General features: G+C 40.4%; 1 protein-coding gene across 1 annotated transcript; it reads left to right on the top strand.

Moving 5' to 3' along the window:
- Positions 1-1,790: 1,790 nt before the first annotated feature.
- LOC135088189 (E3 ubiquitin-protein ligase TRIM45-like) lies at positions 1,791-17,968 on the top strand. The gene is made up of 11 exons (XM_063983080.1): positions 1,791-2,315; positions 7,573-7,718; positions 7,982-8,158; positions 9,311-9,487; positions 9,892-10,068; positions 10,407-10,604; positions 11,686-11,899; positions 12,020-12,111; positions 14,046-14,198; positions 16,557-16,692; positions 17,853-17,968. Exons 1-11 carry the CDS (start codon positions 1,985-1,987, stop codon positions 17,966-17,968), a joined length of 1,917 nt encoding a protein of 638 aa, XP_063839150.1. The 5' UTR covers positions 1,791-1,984.
- The last annotated feature ends 1,537 nt before the right edge of the window (positions 17,969-19,505 follow it).

Raw genomic sequence — 19,505 nt, 5'->3', positions numbered from 1 at the left:
GTATCTAGGGTACTCGTACTAGTAAACAATACTGCATCACTTTTAAAATCCCACCATTCCCACCCCATGCCTATTTAAGTATGTGCATTTTGTGAAAAAGTTCTTTGTTTCCTAGATCTTAGATCAATATCTTGGAAGTTACGCTTTTATTTATGTTTGGGTCATCCGGCCATGTTTTGGGTATTGTTTGCATGGATTTCCGTAGTGAATCCTTCCTGTTCAAACTATAACTCATACTCAGTTTCCGAATGGTCGCCGCGCAACACGGGTGCGCGCGAAAAATAGCTGACTGACATTAGTTTTGCCGCCAAAACTAGGTCAGCGTTCCGTTTCGCGCGTTGCGCTATTATTATTGTGCAGTTCATAAACAACAACAGCTGATGAAAACTTTGACTTTCATTGTTCTGTGATGTCATTCATTTGGTAAAATACCTAATTTTATGTGCGTCTATAATAAATAAGATCAAAGATAATTTACTAAAATACAGTTGGGTTGGAATTCAAACTAATTAAGTTTAGCTAAAATGAAATAATAATTTAACTTATTTAAACTTTTTGTTGCTTTTATTATAAATTATTCCGTTGTCACCGAACTTTATCATAATAAGTATTTTGAAGGATGTTTAGTGAACAAAAAGTTCACCTTTAAATTATCCCTCGCAACAATTTAAAAGTCTGCTTATCTGCTGCTCTTCCCCACCTTGCAGCCCAATATTCGTTATATTTCTTAAATAAATAAAGTTCTATTTAGAGAACGATTTCATTGTTGTCAGTGGTTAACGCAGTTTATCGCACTCCATTAGCCATTCAACTCCTGCGCACTTATCGTGGAGAATTAACATTGCACAAGCTTAACGCTAGCTGCCAAACGCTCTTTCGAAATAGTTGCAGAGCTTTTCTTACTATTTTTTTAAAATTTCGAAACAATTTATTTAATTAGAAAGTTCGATTTAGCCTATGAACATTTCTTTTTAATCGGCCGTTTGGTGTAGTGGTTCGAAACGGACTACTATTCCGGAGGTAGCGGGTTCGATTCCCGCACAGTACAAACATTTGTGTGCATGAACATATTTGTTTGTATTGGACTGGGTGTTTTCTATGTATAATAAGTATGTATTTACAAAAAAAAAAAGTATTTAAGTATGTTTATATCCGTTGTCTAGTACCCATAGTACAAGCTTTGCTTAGTTTGGGACTAGAAGCGCAGTGTAAAATGTCTAAGGATATTTATTTATTAGGATATTTATTTATTTAAGTTATGACTGTATAAAAATTGTTACCCATGCCCATAGCTGCATTCATGAGGGTAGAGTGGTAAAGTTTGTGTTTTGCTTGTTTTGATGTAATAAAGCCTAAAATCAGAACTTCAAAAAGGACTTGCGCGTGCCTAACATAAAATAGCGCGACATAAGTAGCCCCTTAGTTTAACATAATAAATAGCCCACCGTTCGTCCTCAACCCTCCAATGTCACGGAAATGAGATATGACGGGGTCGTTTGGTCCAAAAATAGAACAGTTAACTTTGTTACCGGGCTCATCCCTCAAATGTAGGAAATGACATGAGACAAAAACGCTCGATTGGAAGAGGGGTGTGATAAATTAGACGATTGATAAAAGTAACAATTTTTGGAATATTGAAACCCTACTAATTACCCACCTCTCAAGCCCATATAACTTAGTTGCGATTTTACCCAAATAAGTCAATGTTAAGTAAGTAATAAGCATAATGATTACTTACATAAACAATCCCACTTCCCATCTTGTCTGAGAGTGCAACCCCCCAAGTGCTGAGCTTCCAGTAAGCCGGGAGGCGTCCATCGGACGACACGTTTATTTTTATGCTACACAATTATTTATTGTTTCACTCTCCGTATAGTCACGCGCTCGTATGCCTTTATTAAAAAAAACTTTACATTCTGAATTTGAGTTCAAATAAAGTTCGCGCGTAAAATTAGGTATTTTTAATGTCGTCGTTACAATAAAAATGGAAGTGGACCGTATTCTTTACATTTTCGGAAGTTTTTCGCGAAAGAAAGACAAGAGGAAGTCTTTTGAACAGTCGTCTCTCAGTGCTGGGAACAGCCCGTTGCGACTGCCTAGAACTCAACGTCCTGTGAGCCAGAACCTGAATGTGGCCCCGAGGACTTCGGCATATGAAAATGGGCGTCCTCCAGTGAAAGAGTGGGAGTGTGGACTATGTAGGAAGGAGTTGGTAGAGCCTAGATTACTGGGCTGCCTGCACAGCTTCTGTACGAGATGCTTGCAGGGACTGCACCAGGAAGGCGAGGCAGAGACTTGGAGCGAGGTTGATGCAGGTAAATTTATATCTAATGTTTTGATTCATCACGATATGTTAAATCTTTAAAAGTAATTAATAATGTACTTGATGTTGATGAGCGCAGACTCGGCGATTCTACAAAGTATTTATAAATTTAAATTAAGAACTTTGTAGAGTTATCGAGACTTTATATTGCGGAAATCAAAACGATCCATTTTGACTTCGTAGTCGCGGAAACCACAAATAATATTACAAACTTTGCAATGTAGAGTTTTACTAAAACTTGAAGTGATTACACAGGATACAAAGTTTTAACAAAGAGATGAAAGGCTAGATAAGTCCTAAAACCTACTCTTCAATTTCCAAATCAATGTGGCAATACTCCGTTTTATTGTCTGATCTGTAATGGCGTAAAGCGCCAATAAACACTAAGTATACGCTCGGTCTATTAACAAGTCAAACCGAGATCATTAATTTTGTGTTAAGTCTAACGTGCCCATTACAAAGAACCTTTTATTAAAGAGCTGTCTGACTAATCTGTTATCAACCAATGTTGTTTGAACTCCGCTGCTGGCAGATTTTTTATGAAATATTATAGGATTGGGTTCAAAGGAGGCTCATGTTAATTTGGTCGCAGTTTAATGTTAATAAAACTATGTATGTTTATGCGTTCGGCCTACTGCAGTGCATCTGGGGAAGCTATTAAAAGTTATATGACCTATTAAGTACTCCGTTATTGAGAAATGAGGCCCTTAACTGCAACCTCTTTGTAAAAATTAAAATTTTAGAGAGAATGTACGAGAGCCAAAAAGATCAAATCTAAAATTCAGCGATTCCTCTTAGAAAAATTTATTTATTGCCTTTTTATTGTAGTATATTCGTTCCTATTTATTCGTTTATGTTAGGCAAGTCAAGTCCCTCGTATGTTCCAAACAGATCCAGTTAGAAACGTAATGTGAAGCCATACATTCGTCTCCAACCTCCTCACTAATCGCATCAAAACGCGATCGATGGACAAAACGATTTTGTCTGGTAGCTTCTAGACTAGACGGCCTAGTGGTTCGCGTACCGACTACTGTCAGATGTTGCGGGTTCGATCTCTCATCTAATCAAACATTTGTATGCGCTAGATTATTGCGCATTATACTGATGTTGATAATCCAGCTAAGTATTGTTTGATCCGTTGTCCAGACTACCGTGGATACCATAATGGTACTATGGGTTTGGGTACCATGATATGATACTATCTGGGTACCAGTACCCATTGAACAAACTTTGGATAGTTTAAAACTAAACTAACGGTGTGTGACATGTCCAAGGATATTGACTCTACGCTTATTATTTGGCATAATTGCTGTCATTGGGGAATTACCTATTATAAAAAATATAGCAAGGTCGCCACGAATCCCATAGGCTCATTGACAGAGGCCGGAACTCGCTAATGCGTTCCATAAATACACGCCACCCGCCTCGCCCGGAATGACAAACGGACAAACAAACAAAGATTGTGTATAAACAATCGCTTTTTATTTTCTTTGTACAGTTGGGTGGATTTTTGTGAAAGCATTGCTGGAATTTTAGAAGCATACCTACTCTTTATACGGCATATTATCATAAAATGTACTAAGTCAGAGGTACTGCGCTCTATACATCGCTCGACATTTAGGAAGCCTATCTATAATATCTAGTCCTACCTAATTGTAAAACTGAAAGTGCCGCAAATGGAACCATGGGCAAAGGAAAACGAAACGAAGAAGAAAATCACTTCTAGATCTCAAGGGGTTGAGTCACAGAATCATGATTCTAAACAGACATACAGCAGTTCCAGTATCTGTTTATAAGGTAAGTTAACAATTTATTTAAAAATAACCAAGCATGATATCAGTATGAAAGCTTTTGTATGCTAAACTTTGGTCTTTTGACAGTAACTTAATACATAAATTGTAGTTATATTGTTTGAACTTTTTTTAATATTAATTGTTCTGCGGACCTCTTGTTTGGATCCTGTTTCGTGATAAAATTTTGCTCTGTTTCTAAGTTCGTGAACTCATGTCCCCTATTTCGGGATAAAGTTTTACGCATCGAGTTAGGATATTTTAATAATGATTAAGGGTTGAATAAATTTAAAAACGATAGTATAAATTTAGAATAAAAGAATTTTGTGAAATTGACGACATTACTTACCTACCTGAAATATTCATAAGAAATAATGTGAGTCTGTCTAGCTAGGTAGGTACGTACCTTCGTATAAAGTTTTGATTTATTATTCTAACAACATATAATCATCAGAAATGTAGGGGGGCCTTACCCCCCCCCCCTCCCCTTCGTAGTCATAAAATTTAGATTTTTTATTTCTAACGATATGTGAAAATATTCATACAAGTCTAAGTTTAAAAAATGAGGGGGGAGGGGACTAACCCCCCACCCCTGGAGCTGCTTCAAGTGAGGGTAGTCCCCCCCCCCTGAAAATAGCCCCATATACGCCAATGACTCATAATAAAAATTAATTAATTTATTACTTAGGTAGGTAAGTATTAAAAACTAAAAAATATGTCGATTTCTTTGATGTTATGTGTCATACAAGTACCTAACACTATACATTTATATATCACGAACTTGGGAAAAAGTAACAATAATTACGGTTCCTTGTTTCGTGATACTGATTATTCCAAATTCCCCAAGTAAAATTCATGGATTATTGTCAAATTGTGTCAATTAACTATTATCTATCCCATATAAAATACAAATAAACCAAGAAAAATAAAACGAATCGAATTAAAACCAAAATTACGCTGGTAGTACTTATGCTAATTTATCTTAAAATTGGTCATTTATGTGAACTTCAAACTCGTGTCATATAAATTCTAGTGAACGAAACATATACCGAATTTAGATCATGAGAAACTTAAATAAATGTATTATTTGTTTCATAACTTACATTTCAACTATCATAAATAATTATTTAAAAACCAAGCATCAAAATATTATCCATAATATCCTTGATTCGGTAGTATCACGAAACAGGGGACACCCGAAAAATAATATGTACGCTATTTCGTGAGTCACATAATCGCAATTTTAAAGGAATTCTACGTTTTCATTTAACTTTTTTCTAAGCCAAATCAATTGTCAAGGAACACATGAAACCACTATTACAAGTTTTATACAAATGGACGTTTCTTCGCCTTTCTATAAGCTTATGAAGTTGGAGCGCTAACCTTACGGTGAGAGCAACATTTTCACGCCGCACGGCTGTTTTTGGCTCTCTGAGAGTTTGAAGCTTCGTATTGCTCTCATTTTTGGCGCCACAATGTTGGTACTTGGTTTTTTAGATAGCTTAAATAATAGAGTTTTTGTAGTAATAAAGAATTTTTATAAATAATATTCCATTTGCTTATTATTTGAGCTAGAAAAAAAACTTACGAACTTACGTACTATCACGAACTAGTAGCCGTTTACCTTAAACAAATTCAATGGTGCCGGCGTTTTTGACGTGCGAATGAACCAATGAATCATTTTGGCCATTCACTGGCGGGCTTACATTTTTTTTATCCACAACGAGGAAGCTCTTGGCCTGTATCTCACCTGATGGTAAATGATGATTAGGCCGAAGGTGGAAATGCCTAGTAAAATTAAATTACTTCTTTGTGTTAAAAGAAGATAACAAAATAAATCCCTATTCTGACCATAAAGGTTGCCCAAAACACAATGCAAACTAAACTGTACCGGGAAGAACGTTTTCACAGGACTAATACAGCCTTTCATTCATACATCTCTCCACCCACCAAAAAACTTCTGTAAGCACCTACAGCCAAGATTCACAATTATCTAAAAGAGTAACTTATACCTGTGTACCTATGAGTAGAGAGCAATACCCACTTAACCATGACTATCAATGTTAGGCCCGGAACTTCAGAGCTTGGAAGTCTTGGAACTCTACCAGACGGCTGTCAAACCCGATGCCCGCTCATGTAAACACAGACTTACAGTCGTAATCCCATTGCGAAATAATCAGCAGCACAGTTGCGCATGATTCATTAGGCATTAATAACTGCGCGTGCGCGTACAAGAGGTTATTTCTGTAATCATTCACAGAATTTGTCCGTCTGTTTCTGATGTAAAATCAGTTTAATTGCAATACAGGTCTGTATTATATCAAACGTCCAAAACCATCTAAATAAAACAGTCTGAAAGAACTGGTCTTAGTTGAATCACAGTCTTTTTCATCTTCATAGGCTTGTCTTTTGCAAAACCCGTAACTACACTCGCGAGCAAAAATATGGAATCACCCTATTTATTCCGAGCGATCATAAGAACTAAATGACTAATAGAAGATCAATAAAAATGGTACCATTTTAAAGGTGATAATAAACTTTAAATTGATACCAAAGATACATAAAATACATAGTCATTCAGTTCTTAAGACCGCTCGGAACACAAAGGGGTGATTCCATACTTTTGCTCGTAAGTATAGTCTTAGTTAGAAACTTCTTTCAGAAAAAAAAACCTGTTAATATGAAAGTAAGGCTGGCCTTCAATAAAATTACACCAGCACATCGGAATTATCACTCGCTACTAAGGCATACTTACCCCAAACAGGAACATTCTGTTGTCGAATCATTTGCATAGCACGCCTATCTTTTGGTAGCTTTAAGCCGTAATGACGCTGAGACATCCCAAAAAGTAACGAAAATTTTTTATTAAAAATAGCAATATACATTCGTATTGTACGTATGAACTGATGTAGTGTCAAGAACGCAGCACTTTTAATAGATCTATGAATCACCAAAACAAGGTCAACGTACAGGATTCTAAATATTTCCCTACATCCAATACAGTCAGCAACAGAGTACCTACCTACCTATGTTTCTTCCGCAAGCAAAAATAATGTTTGGCCTACGCACCCGTGCGCCTGCCAAAACCTAGTAGGTATATTTATGCCGATTTGTCATGCATGATGTCCTTAAATATTACACTTTTGGTCGAAGGCAAAACGATTTTTAATTAAGTATGTGGCAAGTGATGAATTTAGTTTGATAATAAATAAAATAAAGTTAGATAGTTACTTTTGAAATACAGAAATTGCCTTTGTGAAGGGGATACTACCGTAGTAACGGTAGTCGGTGGCGTTTTTGTCTATAGTTTTTCTATCCTAAGCCAGTCACATGTTGGGCGCCAATTTAAAACAATAATATCACACGTTTTGACACAATATAACTTTTTATTTACAATAAAATTGTAACTTATGTAGGGACATAATTATGTCATATGTTTCTAACTAACCTTCACTACAGGGTCCATCCAGCTGGAAGCAGGCGAGTCCAGGTCTGGTTCTGGCGCTGGTTCCGCCGGCTCGGGCTACGAGAGCGACCTGCGCCATTCAGGGTCTGACGGCAGCTGGGACCAGAAGCCGCTGAAGTATGGCATCTTTACTAGGAGGGTAAGACAAGAAGAAATAAATTCCGTTAACCCCTCATGTTAAGCTACATTTTATTATGCTTGTATTATGAATGGGTTCACCGCCCTTGTCCAGCGATGGCGGGGTTCGAAACCCCGATGTAACTCAAGTTGGCCAGTCCGGCACCTTCCCTGTTGGGTTATTGTCGCTTCAAAAGCTAGAGTGCCAATATTTTGACAAGAATCAAAGAACGAGACTTTATTTGTGTACCTACTTGAAAATGTCAACACTGACTTCTTTGCCAGATCTCCGGCAAAAGCGTCCAGTTCCTCCTGTGTCCGACATGCGGGCACGATACTCCCCTCCCGTTGGGAGGGATCGCAGCTCTTCCTCTAAACTACGTGCTTCTCCGAAGGATGCTGGCTACGAGAGAGGGCGAGAGTGTAGGCGTGCTGTGCGATCTGTGCAACAGCGATAATAAGGTGAGAGGAAATATGAGTATAGTCTGGTCCGTGAGCACGTAGAATTTTGTCCAATGACCCCAAGCTACCCGTACATAAGGATGGGTAGGTAGGGGTCATTGGACAAAATTCTACGTGCTCACGGACCGGGCTTTAGCATTGGCGTAGCTAGAGTTGTTCTCCAGCCCCCCGGTTTATACGCGCCGCGCATGGGAACTAGGTACAGTTAGCTTATGCTTTCTCCGGCAATAGCCTACGGCTGGACCTACGTCATCAAACTAAAGAGCTTTTATATCCGATGGCTAGAAAACGGAAAAGTGGTTGTAACTGAAATTCCGACTACGTAGGAGAAACTTAAATAGACATACGTAAAATAATGTCTCCCATCACCTGCATAAATGAATCGAAACGCATAACATTTCCAACTTTCATCTTAAACTCAAACAAAGACTTTTACGAGGAGCTAATGAACGAAAATATCAAAGGAGGCGAGAAAGAATTTCATTACCAAAGGTATTTCCACAAGAACGCGGTAAACACAGTCATTAACAAAAAAGATGTGGCGGGACGAGTAGAAAGAGAATTGGTTGAAATCGCTCGTGTTGCGTGAATATGCGCATGAGTTGACGCGCACGTGTTGATTCCTAAAATAACGATCATTTGTAACAACAGCGGCTGTCGGGAACGGCATCAATCTTCGATGACTAATTAGGCGATTTTGTTCTCACCAAGTGTTCAGTTTTTTTTTTGTTTATTGTATGCGAATTAGGCTTTATATGCCTAATTGAATTTGACGTTATTTTTGTTCCTCGTTACAATATGCGTATTTGGACTGCATTTGGAGTGAGATGTATTTCGACAGTCCTGTATTTGTCTCAATAATAGTACCTAGACTACCTAGTTAACAAGCTTGTTGAGGTGTAATATGTAGTGACTCAACTAACAGACGTTTCTGAAGTAAAATATGCCCCAGGGTCTTCCTGATATAAGATTTTTACAGTTATTATTCTTTAGGAGCTCCTTTCCTCACCTTTGGTTTACAATTTTCAGCAAGTATCTAAATGTAGCGGCGAGGCCCACAAACTGCACATCGGCGCGACGTTCCCTCCACCTTCTGGTCTACCGTATATGCTAATCCACTGTAAGAAGATGACTTCCTTACCATCTGTCCAGGCCGAAAGCCGCTGCAACCAATGCTTGGTGAGCGTCTGCACGTCGTGCAGCGAGGCACACGGCCGGCAGAAGGCGACGGCCAGACATTCCTTGCACCCACTGGATCCGCTGCCGCCCAAGTACTGCAGCCAGCATCCAAGGGCTGAGCTCACGGTGTACTGCGCCACGTGCCAGCAGGTAAACAGTAGTATTTAGGTATCCAATTTATACATATGAGGGATTTGGTTGAGGTCACTTGTGTTGCTGCCACAATGGAACAACTGAGTTTGACAGACCACAGCAGCAAAGTACGAGCAGATCAGAATGAAATTCGCTACTGGAATATTCCAAAGAATCAACTGACTGAACTAGCAACAAGCGATGCTTTAGGTTCTTTAGCTGTATTCTAGTTAGAGGCCAGATCTAGCTAGATGAGATGACATATCTACACAAAGTTGCTGGCAGTGGTAGAAAATCCATTATTTTGACCCAGTTGTGAGAATGACGTGGCCAAATATAAAAGGATTTATCAGAATCAACCAGTGAAGACATCAATGTAACTTGACGTTGTTGAGTCTACTACCCTTCTCTTACCTTCCCAGGTAGTCTGCCGCGACTGCTGCCTCGTGTCCCATTCAGGGCACGCATTAGCGAACGCTGCGCGGGCGGCGGCGGAACGCGCTCGTCTGCTTCGAGACGCGTGCGAGAGGGCCAAGCATGTTCCCGAGAACGTAGAGAGAGCCGTGAGGATACTCAGCTCGACTGCTTTTGAAGCTGATGTAAGTGGCAAATAAACAGATGATATCATACCTCATGCACGAGTGATGATTGAGTACTATCAACTCTTCGAATCGATTAGCCCAACATTCTGGAGTGGGCACCAGACATACCCTGTGACATAGCCTTCGTGGACGCCTAATATAATATTCAGTCCGATGTGTGAGCAATAAAACGATTTTCATAGATACGTCCAGTGGTGTTCTCATGAAGGACTGACAATCAATCTTCTCTTTTCTTATTATATTTTACGGTCGAATATGAAGTTCGTTGTTCAAGCATTTGAGTTTACAAAAAAATGGGATTAAACAGAAAAATAGATCACTCATTTCACTTTCAGTCCCAAGCAGCCCGCGTAGAGAGCGAAGTCCAAGCGTGGGCAGATCAGTACCGGCGGGCGGTGGAGGCCCACGGTCGAGCTGTGTGCATGGCCGCAGCCAGAGCCCGCGACCGCTACCGGCAGAGGGTTGACGAGAAGACACGAGAGCTGCATGATAGGGCGCAGCACGCGGTTGACGCTGTGAAGTTTGCAGAGGAGGTAAGGAAAGAACACAGAATAAGCGATGAAGCATAGCTTACGACCGCTACCGGCAGAGGGTAGACGAGAAGACACGAGAGCTGCATGATAGGGCGCAGCATGCGGTTGACGCTGTGAAGTTTGCTGAGGAGGTAAGGACAGATACAGGATGCAGGCGGGCAGTGGAGGCCCACGGCCGAGCGGTGTGCATGGCCGCAGCCAGAGCCCGCGACCGCTACCGGCAGAGGGTAGACGAGAAGACACGGGAGCGGCATGCGGTTGACGCAGTGAAGTTCGCCGAGGAGGTAGGAGTCTTAACTTGATCCATTTGCCAATACCTAATAACAATACCAGCAGGCAGTGGAGCGGGACCGCTAACGACAGAGACTGGACGAGAAGACGCGAGAGCTGCATGATAGGGTGTAGCCCGCGGTTGACGCTGTGAAGTTCGCTGAGGAGGTAGGAGTCAACTTGAGCCATTTGCCAATACCTAACCCCCGTATACCCCGGCGGGCAGTGGACGGCCTTTACTTGGACTGTTAGCAGCAGAGTAGACGAGAAGACGAGAGAGCTGCATGATAGGGCGCAGCACGCGGTTGAAGCTGTGAAGTTTGCTGAGGAGGTAAGAAGGACAGTAATACCTACAAGTGGAGACCCACTGCCAGGCGGTGTGCATGATGCGGGACCGCTACCGGCACTCAGCTGGTCGTATGATTTGACAGAGTGGATGAGAAGATACGAGAAGCTTCATGATAGAGCACAGGGACACTGTGAAGTTTACTGAGGGAGGAGGTAAGTTTTCAGCAATTTGCCAAAATTCCGGTAGGATCATTCTCATTCATCCCGTGGGAATCATTTCATCGGGCTTCTCCAGCCCGTCTAGCTAAGCGGGGGGAGTGTAGGCCAAAAACTTTCTTTCCAGATTCATAGAGACAAACCCATGGCCATACCAAAACATACTGGCCAAATAGCGGAAGACGTGTGGAATTGAGTCTGCCTTGCGGCCTTGGGCAGATTACCTCACCGCGCTACACCTATTAACTCTTTCCAAATTCTTTTCTATTCCTCTTGTCCTTTGTGAAAACTTCCTCTGCCTTCCCAGGTGCTATCTGAAGCCAAGGAAGACGAGCTTCTCTCGCTCAGCGGGGCCGTATCCCGGCGGCTTGAGAAACTAACAGAGCTGCAACCGCTAGCGGAACCTCCTCGCTGCGAGCTTCGGTTTGCGGCCACCGCGCCCGCCGTCCATGACTCTACGCTCGTAGGGCGGCTGCTGACGTGCGCACCTGATCCAGACAAATGTGTGCTGAATACTGAGGGTAAGAGACCATGGGACGAGTAGGTACCTACCTGGAAACTTTATCAACTAATCGTGAAACAGGCTTTAAAGTTGGTTTAATCTGGGGCATTCGAATGATGACCAACTTAAATGTTTTCAGGACTTCAAGACCTTCAAGTAGATTACCCACATGAAGCTATTCTAGAGTTACGAGATAGCAGCGGAGAGCGAATATGGTGTGGGGGTGAACAGGTAAAATCTAGATATCTCTATCTAGCTAGGTTTATCTATACAGAGTTTTAGGTATATGGGTATATGAGCCGACACTAGCCCATGTTAACATGGTCATATAAATGGTATGGTGAAGTCAGAAAATGGATAATCTTCATTTTAATTATTTTAATTTTTATGCAAATCGGATTTTATAAAATGTATTTTGTATGAAAATTAAAAAAAATAAAATGACAATATCAAAGGACATTGTCAGAAACCGCCTTAGATTCCTGGGCACAGCAGTAAAGTATCAAAATTAATCTCTTACTTTTTGAATACTTAAATATTAATTAGATTGTAACGGACACTTGAGGATTAGAAAATGAAATAATAAAAGTCTTTTATATGTATTCTATAATACTATGACGACATCCGGACATTTTAGGGCGTGGCCTGCTCCATATCCTATGAAGTTCCATAATTTGTGTGGATAAAATCTATGTAAAATCGGCACAAGGCAATGCCGTACTTCATTGTTATGAATCCATGTAATAGTGATGTTGACTGCGGTCATCATAGACAATAAGATACCGATCTTGTAAATAAAATAAATCGTCCATATTGCTACAGTATGACTAGATTTTAATTAAAAGTTAAAAATATATTGCACGATACTACAAGAATCTATCTAATGTGTCCAACTGGTCGAAGGTTATGAATAAAATAAAAAGAATTGTGATCATAACACTGATATAGACAATGACAACAATATGGGATCATCTTTAATATATCTGTAACAGTTTCAAAATCCGATGAAAAATCCAATGCCACTTAAAGTGAGAGAAATGTCTAAAGTTCTAATAGAATTGAAAGTTTTATTCGCTCAAAATGCTTATAACAATAATTGGTAATACATTTCAAATATTAAGTACCTTTATAATGTATCGATAGAACCAAAATGATGTCCTCTCAGCTTGGAAAGGGAAAACCCAGGATTGGGGGAGCGCTCCAGGCAATGTTCAGAACATTTCATAGGTAGTAGTAAATAATATTTATTTTATTATTAAAATTGAATATTTTGATATTGATAAAATTGAATATATCTTTCGATTCAAATACCGAATATTTTTCAATCGATAAATTATAGAGAATTGTTAATAATATTCAATTAAAAGTTGTTCAATCCCTAGTCATGCATAGACTAAGACGGTAACCATGGAGATAGTTAGTTTGGTAAGTCACGTGTTAAATGTCAAGAGTGGAAAGTAAACATAGGATTCATGTTATTTATTTACGTGCAAAATGTAAGTAATAAATCATAGTGGAACGCCGAGCTATTTCCAAAACCCGTCCAATATTATAATACAATTTGGCTGCGACAACTACAATACAGAACATCTCCCAAATCGATGTGCATAAAATAATATAATACAATACTAGTAAGTAAGAGGTTATGATTACAATATTGCTATCAATAAGTTTATAGAATTGGTCCGCCAGGTATAATTGTTCCTACATAAAGATTTGTGTCATTTAGAACCTAGAAAGTATTTTTTCGGCACTGTTGATCTAACGGCGAACAATGTATGGAGAACGAACATTGTCCTTTCTGACTTCACCATACCATGTATATGCCCATGTTAACATGGGCTAGTATCGGCTCATATACCCATTTACCTAACACCCTGTATAAATAAAAATGAATTTATGTTCGTTAGTCTGATTAAAACTCGAGAACGGCTGGGCCGATTGAGCTGATTTTGGGTTTAAAATGTTTGTCGTAGTCCAGGGTAGGTCTAAACGGTGAGCAAATACGCGCGCGATATTGTTTTTCTGTGACAGACAAAATCCACGCGGGCGAAGCCGCGGGCGGAAAGCTAGTGATCTAATACAATGATTTATTGCAGAAATACAGAACACTTCTGAAGTGCATCCAACTCAACTCCACACATGAACAAGTACCCTCATTCCAGGTTTGCGGGTACTTCCGCCGGCGTGATTCGAGCGCGGCGCCCGCAGCGGCGAGGGTACGCGACCGCGGCGACGGCTCCTACGCGCTGCGGGTAGCGCCGCCCGCGCCCGGTGCCTACCTGCTCGCTGTTACGCTTAACAATACGCCTATCAAGGTAACAACAATACAGGGTAATAGAACACCGAATGTAAAGACGTCAACTGCTGGACAAAAGCGGTCAAAAGCCTGCCGCTAAAAGTTCCGCATCCATCTTCACCAGGCCGGTGATCCACCGAGTACGAGGCTTACCTGGGTTAGCGGTTCCCTACGTTTTATCGAAAGTCGTTTCATCGAAGGTCGTTTCATCGAAGCCGTTTCATCGATTGGTCATAATCTCGAACGTACGAAATATCGAATGCCGTATCATCGAATGGTCACATTATCGAATGGTCGAATCATCGAATGTCTTATGCCTGTTTTCACCATCAATCCCTAATTTTTAAGTGACCCCTATGAAAACAAAATTCCTGTTATGTGTTACCACAGGGGTCACTTAAAAGTTTGGGATTGATGATGAAAACGGGCCTTAGAGTCTTACCCCCTTACTAATAAAAAGTTACACAGTTGTTGAACACTGTTTTAAAATGACATTTCCATACTAAACGTCACTTTAAAACACTGTTCAACGAGCGTGTAAGTTTTATAAGTAACGGGGTAAGTGTCGAAAGGTTGTTTAATAAGTATCAAATATGGCAACATGGAAGGTGACGTCAGGCTGACTTGCACCATCTTACTTTAACTGTGACAAACGTCAAAAATCTGTCAAACTCTAACATAAAACACCGGTTAGGTATCGTCATAGATACGGTCAAAGTTAGGTGGTACAAGTTAGCCTAAGTTAGTTTAAACCCAACTTTTTTTCCGTAACTTAAAATATCCAACTATCAAGTTTTTTTTAGTGACATGTGGTTAAGTATTATGTTAAGTATCAAGAAAATGCGTTTTCAAACCACCAAAATAGTAAAAGGGCGGTAAAGTGATTTAAATTTAGAACGTCAAAGTTGGATTTCGCCGTATGGATGTATTTTTTTTTATTTAGTTTGTACTAAGGCTAAGGCGTGAGTGCATCATACATCCAGGTCTGGTGGCCGAACGCTTTTGTGTTATAGTTAATAGCTATTTTCACTTTATAAACACATTTTTATATCGATGTCATGATTAACTCCCTTACTATTAAAAAGTTACACACTCGTTGAATAGTAGTTTAAAGTGACATTTCCATATTAAACGTCACTCTAAAGTCTAAACAAGTGTTCAGCGAGTTACTAACTTTTATTAGTAAGTAGGTAACTCTTTAATACATACATAACCTTTTGACGCTAAGATATTCGATGATTCGACTATTCGATAATGTGACCATTCGATGATACGGCATTCGATATTTCGTACGTTCGAGATTATGACCAATCGATGAAACGGCTTCGATGAAACGACCTTCGATGAAACGACTTTCGATAAAACGTAGGGAACCCCTGGGTTAGATCCTGTGTTACAGACACAAGACAGTCCATAAAGTACTTTGTACATAAAAAAGGCTCACGTATCCTTTAGCAGACAGCAACCAAACGCCCTTTGAGCTCAGTATTTTCTTCGCCTAAGTTTTTTGATTCATACTTAGATTAATAAAACCTAGATGGATAGTCTTCATACAAACGCTTCGTCAAGAGTGAGGCAAAAATCTTATGTCATTAGTGTCAATTTTATTGGGGAGTGTAGACAGTGAAGGCGATTTTCCCGAAAGTAGGGAAATTTTTAATACGTTTTTAATTATTGTATAATTAACAAAAACAAAACGCATCATTTACTTACTTATTTATTGAATTCAAAGTATCTACCTAATAACAATAAGATAAATCGACTTAAAAGTCTCGATTTCATAAAAAAGGAAGTGTATTTGTACGGCGAACAATTGGGAAATAAATTTTCTTGTTACTGGTATCATTCCCGTATTTAATTTTTGAAAGCCAAATTCAAGCAAAATATGCGTCGAATTGTAGTACTTACTTATGAAATGTAACACTGGTCACTTTCTTTCGTTTTTCTGATGTATTTTAGACACCCTTTCACAGCACAAACCATTATAATTTATTAAAATTCGTCGGACGTGTTTACCAATTTTTCACTTTGACAGTTCATGTGACGTTTACGGGTAAGCCGTGCCGGCTCCCTAAAAACTGCCTCACCTTTCGTGCATTGACTATCTATCTAGGCTTTATTAATCTAAGGATTCATAGTTAATATAACAAATTGTTAAATTTTGCTACTAAGTTAAATATTAACAAAATGTTAACTAATAGTTAAAAAATGTATTAAAAGTCGAGCTAACCATTGTTCAAAAAACATTTTTTTCTGATATTTAACCACTTGTCATTTGACATCTGTCAAATTTGACCATTGGTTATTTTAACTACGAATCAAAAAACCGGGCCTAAGAAGAAGAGCTTATTGACAGCACCTTCAATACTTATTTCAGGGCAGTCCATTCCCATGTGCAGCGCGAGTGTCCAAGGCCCATAGCGGGCAATTTCATTGCTGCGCGTTTTGCTCGTCGGGCGGCAAGCGTGACGTCACCTGCGGCTGCGGCGCCACCATGGCTGGAGGGTATAAAGGTACGACGGACAGTAAATATAGTCTAAGGCAGACCCCCTGGGGGGTCGCGAGAGCTCGTAAAAACTACTTCAGTAAAAAAAATTCTTATAAAGACAGATTAATCCGAAATCTAATTATGCAAATGTTGTATGGATTGAAGTAGTCGGTCCCTACAAACATCTTTGCAACATTATAAAATGCATGAAAAAAAAAGCGAACGGTCGGGGGGTCGCCAAAAATTTTTTCATACTAGGGGGGGTCGTGTAATGAAAAAGGTTGAAAAACACTGGTCTAAGGGATATGAAAGCACTTCGGCTGTATTTACTTACTGACAGAAGACGTAACATTTAGTCTTGATGTAGATTCTCATTATACTATAACTTTTTAAACTGAACTTAATTTAGTTTCTTTTTTTGTTATTTATGGCTTCTTGCGTCAAGAGAATCTGAAGTTGACACTGTTTTGTTTCATTTGCCTAAACTGATGCTTGTTTACGTACGAATACGACGGGTTGGGGAGAGACCTGTGCCCCGATTACGGTAATTTTTAACGTCTCCAATACAGACGCGCTTCTTCGATTCTGCGATACGATTGGTCAAAACAGTTGACGCCAGCTGGCTCTGATGTCGCCCTTACGACAATCACTGGAATAGTGGGGTGGTATTCTTTGTGCCAGAACAAAACTTTAGAAAAAAATGAAACCTGACAAATATGGCGCTCGCTTTATCTAGAGTAAATATAAATGAGTAGATAATGTGGACACCGCGGGGGAGCGATAAAGCAGAGTAAATACAAATGAGTAGGTCATCTTCATAGGAACGCACCGAGCGCGGTTTGTATGTGAGCGCGCCGCGTGTGATGCTCGTAACTCAGTTCAGACTGAGTTTAGAGGTATACATGTCATAGTAAGTTTGGTTTATTACACTATTTTGTAATCAAAAAACAAAGTTTGGTCGATGGCCGCGCGAAAAAAAAAAGACGCCAATTTCCGGCATTGTCTTTTAGCGTGGATTAGCGGGTTGTGCCGAATTTTGTCAGTGTGTGCGTGCGCGCCGCATACGTATTGGCGCGCTCACATACAAACCGTGCTCAGTGCGTTTCTATGAAGATGACCTACTCATTTGTATTTACTCTGCTTTATCGCTCCCCCTGTGTCCACATTTATGTATTTATTTCCCAGGCTGCGGGCACGGGCACGCGGGCTGGCCGGGCGCGCGGCACTGGTCGTGCTGCGGCAGCACGCAGCGCCGCGGGCTGTGCCGCGCGCGCCCCGCCACCTACCAGTTCTCCTTGTAGCAATACACGCATCTATTAAACTTGCGTTTTATTTTATAACCCTTCCCATTACATAGTGCTTGTTCACGTAGGTACGCGCGGGCGCGGGCGGGTGCGGGCGCGGGAAACATTGCGAGCTCGTGTTCACATTAACCACCAGGCGTTCGCGCGAGTGTGACGTACTATCGTTTCTAGCGACAAGTTCAAACTGGTTGAACTTACCTGACGTCGCGAGTGAAACGCGCGCGCCGCCGCTAGTTTGACATGAACACACACAAACATATTCAGGCCTAATTCACACGAGAGCTTTTTTAACGTCCGTTAAAAAAGCGTTCAAATAGAACATATGCATAACCAAGTACGTGTTCACACGTCGGCGCTTTTAAAACGCGACGCTTTTTTATCGAGCAGTGTTGCATTTTCAACGCAGAGCGTTGGGAATAGGCCGTATGAAACTTTATATTATTATTCACACGAGCGTTAAAAAAGCGCCGGCGCTGCGATCAGTACGCCGCGCGCTCTCTTAGTGGTCGGACGTGTTTGTTCTGTTTTGTTTTTTGGGCGTGCTTGTCGAGAACGTCGATACGATGTCGTGGGTGGGATCCTGAAGTCCTTATTTTAGAAGTTGAATCTCGGCCACTTCTATACGCAAAAACCATAGCTGGGCATTAACTCGTTAATCCGTTAATCGTTAACTAACGAAGTTAACATTTCTATTAACGGATTAACTTTTAAGTTAACTTTCAAAAATGTTAACGGACTCGTTAACTTCCGTTAAATTATCCTTAGTCCGTTAATCCAGTACCTACTATTTACCAAAAAGATACAGCAGGCACGCTGAAAAACGCGTTCTGATGTCGTTCGGGTTTCCAGAACTTCCAGAACCCAAAACAACAGTTTTTGTAACCAGAGGTGGAATTGTGTAAAGCAATCGTAATCATTTGACAGTTCATAACGTACGATAAAGTCAGTTAAACAAAGAGTTTGACAGAATAATCGTAGATTCGAGATATTCTTGGAGTCGGTGCCAGCCTGCTCAGTGCCAAGCTCAAGAAATGTTCTAAATTTACCGGCACCGACTCCAAAAATATCAATCATGGTATACATTTGTCTTAAGTATCTCTGTTCATTCAGAGGATGTATGAATGTCCTTTGTTTCTTTCTTCGTCTTCTAGCAACACAAATTGCTATTGCTAGTAATTTTGCAGAAACCATTCCCGTCTTACTAAAGCGAGGGACGAGACGAAAGTGATTTAAAAGCGTTCGTATGAATGATCACATTGAAGACGTTATAAAAGCGCTGACGCCGGGTTATAACGCAACGCTGTTTAAACTCTCGTGCGAATGAGGCCTCACGCGTTGAAATTACCGCGAGCGCTCCGCGCGCACCAGTCGCTAGCTTGCCCGCTAGTTAGACCGCACCTGCGTTTCGTACACTTGGAATCACTACATATTATGTTTGATATTTCGTCACCGCGCCCGCGAGTCAACGTGAACAAGCACATACAGTAGGCGCGCGAGTTCATGTCCATCGGGGCCTGAGGAGGCACGCGGGGTC

The sequence above is a fragment of the Ostrinia nubilalis genome, chromosome 3, assembly GCF_963855985.1.
Source record: "Ostrinia nubilalis chromosome 3, ilOstNubi1.1, whole genome shotgun sequence".
In the NCBI taxonomy this organism is placed as follows: Eukaryota; Metazoa; Arthropoda; class Insecta; order Lepidoptera; family Crambidae; genus Ostrinia; species Ostrinia nubilalis.
Note: the sequence above shows the minus strand (reverse complement) of the source record. Positions and strands in the feature narration are given on the sequence as shown.